At 36.4% G+C, this 14,787-nt stretch overlaps 1 protein-coding gene across 3 annotated transcripts; it reads left to right on the top strand.

The window, feature by feature from the left end:
- Window positions 1–1,273: 1,273 nt before the first annotated feature.
- Window positions 1,274–14,660, top strand: fbxo25 (F-box protein 25). Of its 3 annotated transcripts, none has more exons than XM_086166812.1 (11): window positions 1,274–1,524; window positions 2,505–2,634; window positions 7,425–7,528; window positions 8,633–8,682; window positions 8,780–8,872; window positions 8,967–9,060; window positions 9,402–9,586; window positions 10,110–10,244; window positions 10,920–11,063; window positions 12,452–12,478; window positions 13,835–14,660. In XM_086166812.1, exons 2-11 carry the CDS (start codon window positions 2,507–2,509, stop codon window positions 13,922–13,924), a joined length of 1,050 nt encoding a protein of 349 aa, XP_086022938.1. In that variant the 5' UTR covers window positions 1,274–1,524; window positions 2,505–2,506; the 3' UTR covers window positions 13,925–14,660. The 3 variants fall into 3 exon arrangements, with proteins under 3 accessions (XP_086022938.1, XP_086022936.1, XP_086022937.1); XM_086166810.1 differs by having other exon boundaries at window positions 10,062–10,244; XM_086166811.1 differs by lacking the exon at window positions 12,452–12,478 and having other exon boundaries at window positions 1,275–1,524; window positions 10,062–10,244.
- The last annotated feature ends 127 nt before the right edge of the window (window positions 14,661–14,787 follow it).

The following is a 14,787-nucleotide window of genomic DNA, read 5'->3' as shown; positions in this document are numbered from 1 at the left end:
AGGAACGCAGACGGACAGATGGTGATAGACTTTGCAAAAAGGATGGAAAGTGCTGTAGTAAACACTTTTTTCCAGGAAAGACAGGCCTAGAGCCTAGAAAGCCTAGAAACAGTGACGAAAAGACAGGAGGCAGAGCTAGAGGTGAGAGAAGCGTAGAGATAAAGATGCTAAGGTTCTCTTTGGGAGTGGCGAGGATGGATAGGATCGGGAATGAGTCTATCAGAGGAACAGCACATGTTAGATGTTTTGGAGAGGTCAAAGAAGCCAGACTGAGATCGTTCGGTCATGTACAGAGGAGGGAGAGACAATATATTGGTAGACGGATGCTGGAATTGGAGCTGCCAGGCAGGAGGTCTGGCGGAAGACCAAAGGGAAGATTTATAGATGTAGTGAGAGAGAATATGAAGATAATTGGTGTGAGAGAGGAGGATACAGAGAATAGGGATAGATGGAGAAGGTTGATTTGCAGTGGCGACCCCTGAAGGGAAAAGACGAAATGAAAAGAAGACTCGTTTCTGTTTTGTTGCAATAGTGCAACAGAATATCTTGAAAATTGAATATCCTTGATAGGATATCTGACTCAAGTTTGAAGATGTCTTGATGATTAACATCACAAAGATCCACCAGTCCTCTTTCCCATTTACATAAATAAGTTAACCAAAACCATACACATAAATCCTTTTACGGATAAGAATAAAACAAGGATATAGAAATACAAATACAAGAAATACAAAGCCTTCCATTTCTGTGGAGGTCTATTGTATAACATTTTTCTAGGTGTACCATACATATGGATGGATATTCAGACCAAGCCAAGAGTTAGATCATTTTTACAGTAGTAGTATTCAATATTCAAGATGTAATATTGTCAAACACGCTTCATAAAATAACAAGTTTATGTTGTTTTTTTGTTTTTTTGTTGTTTTTTTTTTACCACACTCCCCAACTTCAAAGAAATCTGTAAATACATTTTAAGCACAGACACACTTTTTACAAATTCAAACAAACACTGAAAATGAAACAAACAAAACAGAAACAAACAAAAACAGAAGAAACAGAAAATGAAAGAAGGATCATAACTAGTGTGCAGCAAGATGTAATAAAATACTATCATTGCCGGTTGCACAGCATTTTAAACTCATTGATTTTTTGTGGTTTGGCATGTTCTATGACCTGAACCGCAAGTTGCTGTCCACTGGCGTCCCATCCCCCAACACAAAATCAAAACAGTGGGACATGTGCGCCGTCCTCCATCACGTGTCACCGAAAGCCCCAACAGCGATAAAGGAGGGGATAAAAAAGCGTGGTGTTTGACAGCTCCGTTTAACCAATCCCCGTCGCCGCTGAGGGTGGCAACACGAAAATTCCACGATTCTGTCCAATCACAGCGTAGTGGAGGCGTGGCCGAAAGCTTGCGCGTGAACCGTGTTTACTTCCGTCAATAATTCCGACACGGCGGGCAGGAGGACGGTAACCATCATCCAAGAGTACGACACAACAAAGGAGTTAGAATTTGGAGATAAGGTCTGTATTAACAAACCTCTAGATTCTACGTGCTACCGAAGAACTGTTAGGATTATTTTTGTATGGTTCGAATATACATGTTTAACTGATTGTCAGTTCGTCATATTCCCTAAATTTTACAGTTAAAGCCCCTGGCTATGCCCCCTTTGCTAACGTCTTTGGATATTTCTTATACATATCAGAGCTAATGTGTCGTCGTCAAGTTTGACATTCAATCTAGCATGATGCTGCAATACCGTGTAAACTTAAGTACCCTTTGCGTATTCTGGCCCTGTGGTTTATTTGGTGTCTTGTTAATGACAACATGCAGTTGAAGACGTGGACCAAATCCATGTTGGCCAAATTCATATCATGTTGAAGATGGTATGCCAAGACATATGTAGAGTTGCATACGTATCTGCTATTCACCAGGTACTTAGAAAATACCCAAGGATGTCACTAAGAACTGTGTCTGTAAGGGTTTCAGTCATCCAGGTCATGGTACTGTACATCAATATCATCTCATTCATTTACCAGAATAAGAGTTTGCTTTTGAGTCACTAAAAATTCCAGAACCCACTCAAAATAGGTAATTTGACACTTTGTCTCACCTGTTCTTAACCATGGTTGTAGAGGGAAGGCCAAAGGGTGTCATCATCTTCAGGATTCTTTGACCGAAAGGTCATGAAAGGGTTTTTGGGTGACCCTTTGAAGAGATCCTTAAAGGCTTAATATTTTGCATTTTGAAAATGCAACCAACCACATGATAATTTAGTGTCATTTATCAAAATACATTCTCACAAACGCTATTTTATTTCATGATGCAACTTAATTTTTTGAATTCCAAATTTTGAAAGTGTAATTGAATCAACATTGTGTGGGCTTAGTAGTTTGTCAATGCTTCCTAAATTGTTTCCACAGACTCCACAATAACGTGTAGTATCTTGTCCTTCCTTAGGGTGTTCGGAGTCCATGTAACCCTTCCTTGTCTCTCTTCATAGAAATGCCGTTCTTGGGCAAGGATTGGAGGTCCCCAGGCTGGAGCTGGACAAAGACAGAAAATGGCTGGAAGAGAATAATGTTCTATGGAAACCAAATGCAGGACAGTAACAGAGAGATCAGCTTCAAAGAGTAAGACATATGTTTTATTATTATGTCCACTACAAGCTTATGATACCAGGTAAAGTTAAAAAAATGTCTGGTACTATTTTATGTATTAATGTAAATCCAATCCTCAGTTGACAAGTTTATGCATTCATATACTCATTCATATACTCATTCGTATACTCATTGAAACGTTATCACAGTCAGATCACATCTAAGACTCATAATAGTACTAGACGAGAATAGTGTCGTATTCTTCATGCATTTGTCTCACAGATTGGCTTTTCGGTGTCTGCAACAAATACTGTAGTACATTAATATTGTATTATTTGGTTTATTTTTTTAATCATTTTGTTTTATTCATTTTGCTTGAAGTTATTGTTTAAATGCTGCTCCAAGTAGACTTTGTATACTTGGATAAAAACAAAGGCATGTTGAAAGACTGTTATAACTGTTTCATTTAGAGCAGCTGAGTTTAAAGAGAAAAAGCATGCTGTGGTATTTCGGTTTTTCTGGTCTGAATTATTTGTCCCCCCCCCTTCTGGAAGTCTCAGTTTGCCTCAAGCAGGCAACCTTGCCTTTTTTCGTCTGCAGGAAACATGCACTGTTATGAAACATGTCAAATGGCAATTAGTACCACTGAATTGACAGACAGCCGGGTTGTTAGTTGTTTAATATGCCATGCATGAGTTGTTTTCCCAAATTAATAAATGTACCTTGTAACACAAAAGCATAATTTTGTCTAAGCAGCCAAATTAGGCTTGTTTTTTATTCATTTGTCAGTTGTGGTCCATCGTGGACATGTCTTTGTCAATTTTTCCACAGTACAGCTTCTGGTCTGACTATCTAAGTGGGAATCTCACTGCTTGCTGGTGACGTCTCCCTCAGGTCACAATGATGCCTTTGTCTGCCAATCAACAAAAGGAACCCAGCAGTGCAAAAACAACTTTTCATTAGACTTGTCACTAGAAAACATTATCACGTAATAACCAGCTTGACTCACAAATACAAGTGATCTCATCCAATGAGGTATATAGGAGCTACTTACTGGCGACCAACACAGTTAGTTATTCTTGCTGTCAGAGTGGTCACTTGCATGGTACACACAGTTTATCCAACTGAACCAATAAAGCATCGAAGTGGTTGCTTGCAAGGTACACACAATTTATCTATCTAAACCAACAAACATTTGTCATCTTCCATTTGTAAAGACTTAAATGACAGTTAGTAAAACTGAATCAAAATTTAAAAGAGGGCTTCTATCTTCGCACAGGAAAACAAGTTAAAGAAGTATGTTCAAATACAAAATTGAAAGACTGTGATATGATATTTATATGTCATAAATCTAAACACAAATCTTTAGTTATCAGCATATGCATTGTAATATTCATCGCAAACTATTCAGTTTAACATTCACAGCATTCAAAGCTGCCACTACATAAATGCATTGTATTCTGTCAAACTTCAGTCAGTTTATTACTATGATGCTGATTTAATTTTGCCTGTGTAGTTTCATTTGTTTCTTTCAATATCTTTAATGATACACTCCTTTTTTAATTAATTTGTTCATTATTTATACCGCTTATCCTGCAGTGCTGGAGCCTATACATCCGGCCAATCATTTGTCCATTTGACACATGTAATCTTAATTCATATTAAAAAAAAACTCAGATCCTCCTGGTGCTGCTGTATGCAATATTTCAGTTGCCCAGTAGAAGACTTTTGCTGTACACACTGTACAACATTGTGCAATATCCTATGCTATTGCCCCCAGCTCTTATGATTCATTGTGATGGATGTCAGTGTGCACATGTGTGTTTGTATATATCTTTACCACTAGATAAACTAATAGTGACAGAGGATTAACCCCAAAGCTCATTTACTCATGTCAGCCTGACCTCCCAGTGTGGCAAGCAGTGCCATGGTTTATGACATAAATAAGCTAAATAAGAAAATATTTCAATAAAAAGGTCAAATCCTGTGTTTGCTCAGGTAGTAGCTGAACATTTTGGTAAGGGGGGGATATAAAAATTCATATATCACAACAACACATGAGGCACAACTATTATATTAAACCGGTGTCTCATATTTGGCTGCATTACGACACAAATTTTATTTTCAAGCAGCCAACCAGGCTGCAATCCAACTATCCCTACAGCTGGACAAGAAATGTTTATGGACACAGTTGAAAGATTATTTATCAGTGGTTATTCGTTATCTGAAAAAACAGTCCCATATTAAACTTCTTAAAGGCTTGCATGAATTTGAGAAGGATATGTCTCCAGTAAAACAAAATTTACATTTTGGTTAAGTTGTTTTGTGTCCTAAGAAGCAGATGGTTATATTTTAAAATGTATCATTATTCTTTGCTTTCAATATGGTTCCACATCAACAGTAGTCATCCTGATCAGGTGAAATGGATGTTTAAGGTAGTAAAGACCAGTGCAATCAGTTGAAAGACATACAGCATCATCCCACCCAGAGAGCACCAGTCAAGTGCTCAGCTTGAGCCAATGTATTATTAATGCATGGAGAGTTAAAACCAGTCCATTCTAGGGCTTTGATCTGTCAGTTACAGGTCATACAGAGGAATGAACCAGATAGAGATCATAGCTGCAGCTTTATCTTATTTAAAAAAAAAATCTTTCTCCATCTTTGAAGAAACTCTACAAAATCTTACAACATGTCTTCATTCTTTATATGTTCACAAGGGGATTTCTCTCAGTTTAACACTGTCCATGCATATCACTCATGTGGGGCACAGCTCTTGCATGCTCGACAAACAACAGTTTTGGCTGCCAGTTCAGAGAAAGGGCTTCTCATATATCATTCTAGTGGTCCTCCTGGCTGCATAATACACTTAAGATGGTAGGGGTTTCACTGAGGTCCTTGACCCCAAAGGTATTTACAAACTTCCCATTCCACAACAAGAAAGAATCTTAACTAAGTTGAGCAAATGTGCTATCGCTATGACGGTGTCATTTTTCTAAGTGTATTTCAGTTAGTTGGATAAATTAATATACCCAGATCAATAACACAGTCAGTTGTGTCTGTTTTTGTGTGTTTTAGGACTTTATAACTGGTTTTCTATCATAATTACATATCTCATCACTTATTAAAAAGGATGGAATCCTAAATTCATAGTGTTCTATTCGTCTATGCTGACACTGCATCATGATGGCGATTCTAACCATTTCTTTTATCTTGATTGTTTGCATCGTTTGTCTCCATCTTCTTATAGATAGCGATATGACATCAAGCTTCTTTCCAGTAATTTTTTTCAAATACAGTTCTATATTGGCTGCAAATGTGTATCTGCTCTCTCTCTCTTTTTTTCCAAAATAACTTCTGTGGTAATCTTGAAGTATTTCATGGTTGTAATCCCTTATTTAAATGAAATTCATCCTGGCCCTTCTCCTGAACAATATCAAAACAAGTCAGCAGAAGAGAATCATAGTTGGGTTAGCTTCCTTCTCCCCACATTTCCTCCACCCAACTGCCGATCTGATGGGTTGATTTTGACTTGCGGTGATATAAAAAGCCTCCCATTAGCTTTCCAGAAAATTATTTACAATATTGTCATCCTCTTTAAAATCCTTCTTCTTCGATTCCTTCTGCCTGTTCTATTTTCTCCTCTTCTTTGGTCTTTTGAACTGTTGACTTTTGTTTGCTCCTCAAACAATTTTATACAGTCATGTATTTTATTATTCTGTTTTTTCTGTTTCTGATAATATTAAGAGCAAGTCATTCTATGGTTTTGTTCCTCTTTCCCACATTCCATAGGATAACTATTGGCTATACTTTTTGATAAGATTATTGTTCCCCTCCTGAATTAGCTACTGATGCGTTACATTAGTCAATTATTGCTTTTGTTATCTTAAATTAGAACAATTGTGATCACCTTCATATCTATCCTTTAACTAACGTAATATATTTCATTCTTTAAAAAACCTAGGTCTCTGGTTACTTCTTGCTTCACTTTTGTCCAATCCCTGGGCTTTGTGAATATATTTTTACTTTCTGAATCTTTTTCATAAATCTGACCTATGTTGTCAGTGCTTTAAGCCAGTTGTAATGGAAGTGTTAAGAAACGCCTCACTACGATACAAATCTAACCTTAGACTCATGTGTCCTTAGCGAAATAAATACCAGTACAATGAATTTCACAACATTTCCAAACACTGTATGATAAATAAAGCCATATGGAGGCTGTTTTCACCAATTTGAAAGGGACTATCGACCAAATAAACTGTATTCAAAACAACAAACTGGCAATACAAATAGCAAAGCTGTCAGAAGCTTCCCATGCGAACATCATGTTGAGGTCAACTGCCAAAATACTGGGATCTGTCTCAATCAAGTCTACTTAGAATTTATGCAGGCTTTGAAGGGCTCCCAAAAATAACAGATATCAGGCTAAGGTTTTTTGCCAGTATTCCAAAACTTTTTTTTTCTTTCAGTCATAGGTGGTGACTAATTTATTATAAATTTGTCTTTTGTTAATAGATTTACTTCTTCCTCAGTAAGTGTCAAAATGCAAATAATCCAGAATGGAGCAGTGAGTTGTTTTTTTTAATCCACAACAAGATTCCTTGTCTGGTGGGCTGGATTATATTTTTGTATAGTAAATATATTCCTGATGCTCATCTCAAACCAAATTGGCACTTCATCAAAAAAGGACCAAGATACCACACAAACTTGTAAGCCTGAAACCTGCCTCAGGGATCCTTTACGTTGGTGTATAATTACCTGGGTTTTAGATGTGCTGTTCAGACTCTGTAAAATACATTCCCCTCATTCTTCCATTGTCTAAACAGGTTCAGCTGCAACAACAAAGACAATCTGTTTGTTGAAGATGTGTGTGAGCTGACCACGACGAAAAGAAGAAAGGACTATTTCAACAACAACACCAAATCTCAGTGTGAGTTCCTGCAACATGTAGCCATTAGTTAGTCCTGGTGAAGAATTTGTGGAATGAAAATTAAAGGGCTCTAGTACAAAAATCAACAGTAGGCATAAGTCATTACTGTCAGTGACTATGACCTTTTTAAAGTTTTGTTTCTTGGGCATTTGATTGAACAAGGCATTAATTTTTCAAAGAATATAGTTCGATATTTCAAATATTATTTGTTAAATATTTGTAATTTTCATCAGTAGTTAGTGCACTGATCTTTTTATGTTATATGTTGAAGCAGTAGGAAGAATATTAGGGATACCTTTAGTAATTGACAACATTTACAAATGAATTAATCAAATCTGTCATCAATCAAATGCATCAATTGAATGGATCTAAAACCATTAGGCTGAAAAGTGAAAGTTAAGAAAGTTTAATAGCGGCATTGCTGCAATGCAATAATAAGAGGTTAGGAAGGCTGTCTTCTCCAAAGTTAGGATAAGTACATTGACTATCTGGTGACATGTCAGGGCTTTCAAAACTTGCTCCTTAACCCAATTATCATGGTGATCTTTCTACTGCATCCTTTCCTTCGCCAGCACTCAACAGACACACACACGCCCAGTTAAACACACAAGATAAAATCAATACCAGCCTCTTAAAGAGATGAAGGTAAACAGCCAGCTTTGGCCTCAGATCCTGTTTCTGTCACCTAGCCTTACTGTCACCTTATGTCTTTACTATGCTGATATTAAAATAATCTTCCACCACAGACACAGTCCAGGAGTTTGTATTTATTGTAGGGAGCAGGCAGTGATTTCTGTCATTAATATACTGCCATTAGTATCAGAAGCGAACATCTTAAAAGGCCTTACAAGACCTTAAAAGGTCTGAAAAGTAAAATATACAGGATGACAAGTTTCACTGTCATCTTTCAGTTAAAACAATTGGCATGCGATGTTCAGATATGTTCATGACTAATCTTAACAAATTCTATTATTCTTTATTTCTATTATATGTGTTTTTAACCTGTTTTCCACAGGCAATAGTCTGCAAGAGAATTCTAGAGGAATGTTAGGTATGTTGCCCAGCCCTATGAACACCCTAACTTAACTCAATTTTTTTTCATAGTCATTTTCAGTGATAAATGGATCGACGTCAAGAAACTAAACACAAAAGAAGTGAGTGTCAGAGCCATTACTAGAACTTTCACACAAATAGTTACCTTTTTTAATGCATATAATTGGAATTGCACCTGTTTTTTTTCCTTGCACACAGAGACATGGATACTGCACTCTTGGTGAAGCACTTAACCGACTAGACTTTTCCAGTGCTATTCAGGACTTGAGAAGGTTCAACTATGTGGCAAAAGTGAGCCAGTGAAACTCTCACACATTTTCAAATAATGTATTTCAAGTGCTTTTACAGTTTTCATCACCATCACTAATATCTTTCTCTGCCACAGCTTTTCCAACTCATAGCCAGGTCTCAGCTGTCATCCTTAAGTGGGGCAGCTCAGAAAAACTATTTTAATATACTAGAGAAGATCGTACACAAGGGTAAGTTCATGGAATGCTGTTATTTGTTGAAGATGATGATCAGATGCTTATAATATACTGTATGTATGGAGGGAAATTTAAAGTTCTGTTTCTGCTCCTCTGGTTTTCTGACTGTATGTTAGGAATATATAAAGGTTAATAGAAATGATTGAATGAACCTTTTTTTTCTTTTTATCAACATGAGTCTTTAGTTTTCTATTCAGATTTATTAACTTTTGTCTGCCTCTGAGAGGAAAGCATCTTGGTGGCCAATTGTAAGAAAGATAGATATGTATTTGCTGATTGTTAGTAATGTTTTGAATCCTAATCCTTTGGTCTTATTTGACTTCTAATTGTATTAGTCATGGAGGACCACTACAATCCACGCCTAGTCAAGGAGCTCCTACAGGACCTAAGCTCAACACTACACAGCCTGACCATTCACGTTGGTAGATGTGTCCTGGTGGGCAATGTAAACATCTGGTTGTGCCGACTGGAAATAATTCAGCAATGGCAAAAGCAACTTAACAACCTTCAGATCCCCAAGGTAGTTTTTGCATTATCTGCTGAGTAAGACAAACAAAATCAAACAAATAACATGAATTGGCGTTAGAAATAATTTACAATACATATATCTTACGCAGACAAATACTCACTGTGTTTGTCTCAGGGAGCTGAATTTTTAGTTTAAAATATGTTTGCCAAAGGATTTAGGTGCACCAGTCTGCATTTTTGTTTTGTACCTTTGTTTGCCCTGCACAGGTTTGAAATTGTCTTTATGGAGATGGGTTTAAAACGGAAAGTAAGCTTTTAAGGTCAACGTATTTTTGATCACAAGTGTAACGCATACTGGTGGTTGCTTGTGCTACTGAAACAGCAACCAAAACATATTTTGTATTAATTTACCATTTCACTCTCAGCAGTAGATGAATTCTAAGGCAGGGTGTGAAGGAAAAACTGAAAGCTAAATGTAGTTATTCTGTCTTATGATTCACATTTCCTGTGGATTATTGTTCTTTCAGCAAATGTGCTCTGGCATGTCATTCAACGACTTGCCATTGCACACACAGAACAAGATCTTGGATTGCCTATCTGATGCCTATGACATAATTAACATGGGTCAGGCCACACCTATGATGTACAGCCTCACCGAAAACAAGATACTATGGAAGAAACTCTGCCACTTTCACTTTTCTGACAAAAAGGTAAGAGAAAAGCACATTCGATCCTTAGATACTAATGAGAGCTATGTTCATACTGTCATAAAAAATAAATTAAAATGAAAAAGTTTACTTCTAATTAGAAACATCTATGTCAGATCGGCGGTATGGCTGCCAGAGTTTCGCATGACCACAAGAGGGCAGAAATGCTTTAGTTGACTCTGGCTTTGCGTTGCTCTTTCTCTGTGTTCTGTAACTATTATGTGCTACGAATTAAAGCACTTTTCTCACACTTGGCCATGAGAAATTATCAAAATTTTTATGTGTTGCTCTTTGCTTCAGGTATGATTAAATTCCTGTCCCTTATTATTCATACCTCTATTAATTCATTCATTGCCTTTAGCGTTCTATATCCTAATGCACTGTGGACAGCAAAGTAGGAATTTCATTGTACAGGGGAAACACATTTCCACACTGCACATATGACTACAAACAATTTGAATCTTGAATCTTATCTGTCACTAAGGGCACACTGGGTCTGGTGCCAGCCCCTGCTATCTTTGGGCGAGAGGCAGGGTACACCCTGGTCCGGTTGGCAGTCGATCATAGCATTGCAGTTGTTAAAAGATGACTTCATTCTCACTCTCTCCCTCTCTTTCTTTCTTTCTTTCTTTCTTTCTTTCTTTCTTTCTTTCTTTCTTTCTTTGTCTTTGTATTTAGATCTGTAGAAAGTTGCAACTAAGCCAGAGTGACAATGTGGACTGGAAGCTAATGTACTTCACCCTGAAGAAACACTATCCCATGAAAGAACAGTACGGCGACACCTTGTACTTCTGTAAACACTGTACCATCCTCTTCTGGAAGGTAAACAAAGAGTCATAACATATCTGTCACCGCATTAATATCATATATAAAACAAGACTTCAGATGCATAGTTGCTTGAAAGAAAAGATGACACCATTCTTGTAAGATTTTTTTTATTCATGTATTCCCTTTTTCTGTCCATGATGACGATTTTCAGTTCTATTAACATGTAGTAATACCCAACAGCTGCTTTGGTCTTATTGAAAAGGCCATTATTAACTCAGAATACACTACAAAGCAGCAATATCATCCATCTCTCCCTGAACAGCCTCTGCTTGTTAAGTTACAGTAGTGTTTGCTCAAATCCCTTATATTGTCTCTTTACAATTTTAAAATATCTAAATACAGTCAGCCTACCTTGACCAATAAGTGTCTGAGGTTAAAAGCAAATTCTGTTTTTTCAACAGATCATAATACCGGTACTTGATTATTGAGGGCACTCTATAGTTATAGTTCCTTGACATTGCAATGGAAACAATGAATTTGTGATGAAGAAAACAGGGCTAACTCTAAATAGCTTGAAGCAGGCAGGAAATGTAAATTAATGTATTAAATAGATAATTGTTGACTGACCGTATGTTGAGCCAAGAGTGTGCATTGTCAAAAGTTTTGCTCCATTACAAAGGAAGTAAGCAGTACTCAAATCAAACTTTATAGAGCCAGATCTCTTTCTACTGAGCCTTCCCTCTCTACATTATTCTCTGCGAGCCTATTTACTGGGAGACACAGTTAAAAACAGGATCAAACATGCATTCATTAAACTTGTGGTCATAGACTTGATGTCTTTGTGCTGTGTATATGTCAGATTAGCGAGGCTGCCTTTCAAAACATGTTGTGGCAAAACTTGTTTTGAACTCCTGGACCAAAACAGACTAAACATCCTTTATCATTTGTTTCACATAGACAAGGATTGCATGCACAATATAACTGATAAACAGCTTCACACTGCTGATAGTCTTTGAAATGAAGATTTTAAAATCACAGGAATTTATTTTTCTAGTATTAAGGGTCTTTAAATCAAATCAAAAGCAAAAGAAGTTGTTTGATGATGTTGCTAAGTAGAGTGGGATCATGGGATTTGGTTCCTTTAGGAATGATGATGAGCAACATTGCACTTTTTACCTTAAATAAGATGTAGTTTTTTTCCCAGAAAGATGTCTGTGTAAGCTAACATGGGGAAAAGATGAAGCTGTTATACTGTACAATCCCAGATATCTTTGATTCGATTCCTTTCCTGAGTTTTTTATTTATTCTACTCCCCACAAGCCTGTTATCCTCCCTTACTTGTTCCTTAACCATTTTCTACTTCTGTTCTCTCTGCACCTCTCCTTGCTTTACTCCATTTATTCCTGCCTCTTCCTGGTTCCCCCTTTCCCCGATTCTTTAAGGATCAACACCTGGCATTGTTATTCAAGGTACTTTCTGTCCTCTAATTTTCCATTTTTTCCCATGTTTTCCCAGTGATTCCATTTATGAATTACACATCAACCACAACAGTTGTGTTGCGCCCCATCTTGCACAATTCTTTGTTTCACTTGATGTCATATGTTTGGCTCAAAAGTATTGGTCAATCGCCCCGCAAATTCTGATGAGTTTTTAAATGGTAAATTGCTGGAACCATAGAAAATATAATTGCTTTGTTTTCAAGAATGATCACAATATTCCGTGAATGTGATTTTACTGAAACAAAAGTGCTTGCTTTCCGTCTTTCTTTTATTTAGAATAATATGTTTACTCTGTGATTAATGTCGTATGTTCGGGGGTGGACCTGTCCATCTGGCCTACAATATGTCATTCTACGCTGGCTGCATATTGTCTAAAAATTAAGATTCTCTGTCCATAGACTATAAAAAGATGTTACTGCATGAAGTCTGATGTTATGAATGTCAATGCCCATTTCTCAATCGTATGGAAGCGTCCTCAAATGGTAGATTTTTCTCATTTTCAAGGGTGTTTGGCTATAAATAGAGACTTTGAAAAACCCACCAGGGATGTCTCCAATTGAATCTTGGAGTCCTATATTATCCACAATCCTTTGCATTCAGTGCAAAGTGAAAGTGGACATGATGAAATGTTACTTACAGCAGTGAGACATCACTTTGTGGAAAAGTTCAGTTTCAAGTTTTTTTATTCAAACAGCGCTGCTTCCATAAACCTTGGGGTTTATGCAGTAAAAAAAGATGTATGTTACTGGTTAATATTGCTTAACTTTGTGCTGTTACAGAATTGATTTTAAGAGACATAAAACTTTATCTCTACAGTACGTCAAAAGTAATACCATTTGGATGTGTTGGTTTACAATATATAACATTAACACAGTGAGAGATGTTCCAGTGACTAAATCCACTGTTCCATACAATTAATGTATCCATGCATAATGTCAGAATGACAAGTATTCAAAATACCTCAAAATACCAATGTACAACCCAGCTGTACCAATTTTCATTGTATTTTTTTATAGTTTTTTGTGACTTTTTTTCCAATTTATTTTTTAAAGAAGTCACTGTTGACAAATAAAATTATCCTATTGGCGACATCATAAATATTATGGTGAAAGTATTGGAAACAACCATTGACTGTCTATGTTATGCCTTTAATTAATTCGTTATGCCAATTTGGTCCTTTCACTGCACAGTTATTAAGTATTAGGACTTCAATTTAATAAGAATGGATTTTAATGTATGTCATTTTGATTTGTTTATGGATATGCAAGGCTTTATCCCTTATTTATTGCCTTGATGATGAAGGTTTTCTGATTGGTTTTATTACAGGACAGTGGCCACCCCTGCTCAGCCATCAACCCTGACAGCTGCCTTATGCCAGTCTCTCCACAACACTTTATTGACCTCTTCAAATTTTAAGTTGTCTTCAAAAAAAGCCTCTCCTACGCCCACACAAGTGAGATCTTGACTTCGATAACCATCATTTAAAGGGTTTTCAGTGAGCGAAAGGAATTCATATGATTTTACATTGATACTCACTAATATTCTGTTAACGCATAAGTGAAAGTAGGTGTTTACGTTTTAACTTTTACAAATTATGGTCCTGGGTAAATGCTAATGGAACTTTGTTTTTTCTCCTTTTGCACAACAACTTTCCAACGACCGAGAGTAAAGGAAAAAAAATCATGTTAATGTGAAATGTATTTTTGTTTGTAAGTGGTAGGTGTAAGATTTTAACTAATATATATTAAAGAAAATGGTTAAACAGGAACATTTACATTATTTCTATTTAATGTGACAGGGTTACAGTATTCAGCTGCTTTTTTTTCTATTTTATCAATGTGACCTTTCTTTGGAATTACATTATAAGTCATGTTAAAGTTTTTGTTTACATAGTGGTCGGTGTCCTTTGTGAAAACTTGCTATGTTCTGTGTACATTGAAGACATCAGCACTGAGCCGTATGTCGAATATTATAAGCTGTAAAAGTTTTTACAAAATGATTTTGTGTACAACAGCAAAATGTAAAGAATTATTTATGGGGTGGGACATTTTATATCCTTCTACCTACTTTTATAATATTCCCGTATTGTTTCAAAACTGTTGACGGTACTATCATGGATTTTATCGGAATGAAACTGCTAATATGTAAATTCAACATTTCTGTTTTCTTTTTGTCTGTGTTTGTCATTTTTGTCGTTGTCCTTTTTACTTGTTTAACAGTGGTTCAATACAGGAACATGTGAGTGTCCTGATATCCTTTTTTTATTCACTATCAATCAC

This window comes from Fistularia commersonii, chromosome 20 (assembly GCF_037954325.1).
Source record: "Fistularia commersonii isolate RoL2024-O1a breed Wild chromosome 20, RoL_Fcom_v1.0, whole genome shotgun sequence".
Taxonomy (NCBI): Eukaryota; Metazoa; Chordata; class Actinopteri; order Syngnathiformes; family Fistulariidae; genus Fistularia; species Fistularia commersonii.
The sequence above is the reverse complement of the archived record's forward strand: the minus strand, read 5'-3'. Positions and strand labels throughout refer to the sequence as shown.

Excerpts from the sequence above, each read along its gene's own strand:
- fbxo25 (XM_086166810.1), top strand. The coding sequence starts at position 2,507 with ATGCCGTTCTTGGGCAAGGATTGGAGGTCCCCAGGCTGGAGCTGGACA. Across the intron at positions 2,635-7,424 it reads AGAGAGATCAGCTTCAAAGA|GTTCAGCTGCAACAACAAAG; the intron begins GTAAGACATATG and ends TTGTCTAAACAG. Across the intron at positions 12,479-13,834 it reads ACCTGGCATTGTTATTCAAG|GACAGTGGCCACCCCTGCTC; the intron begins GTACTTTCTGTC and ends GTTTTATTACAG.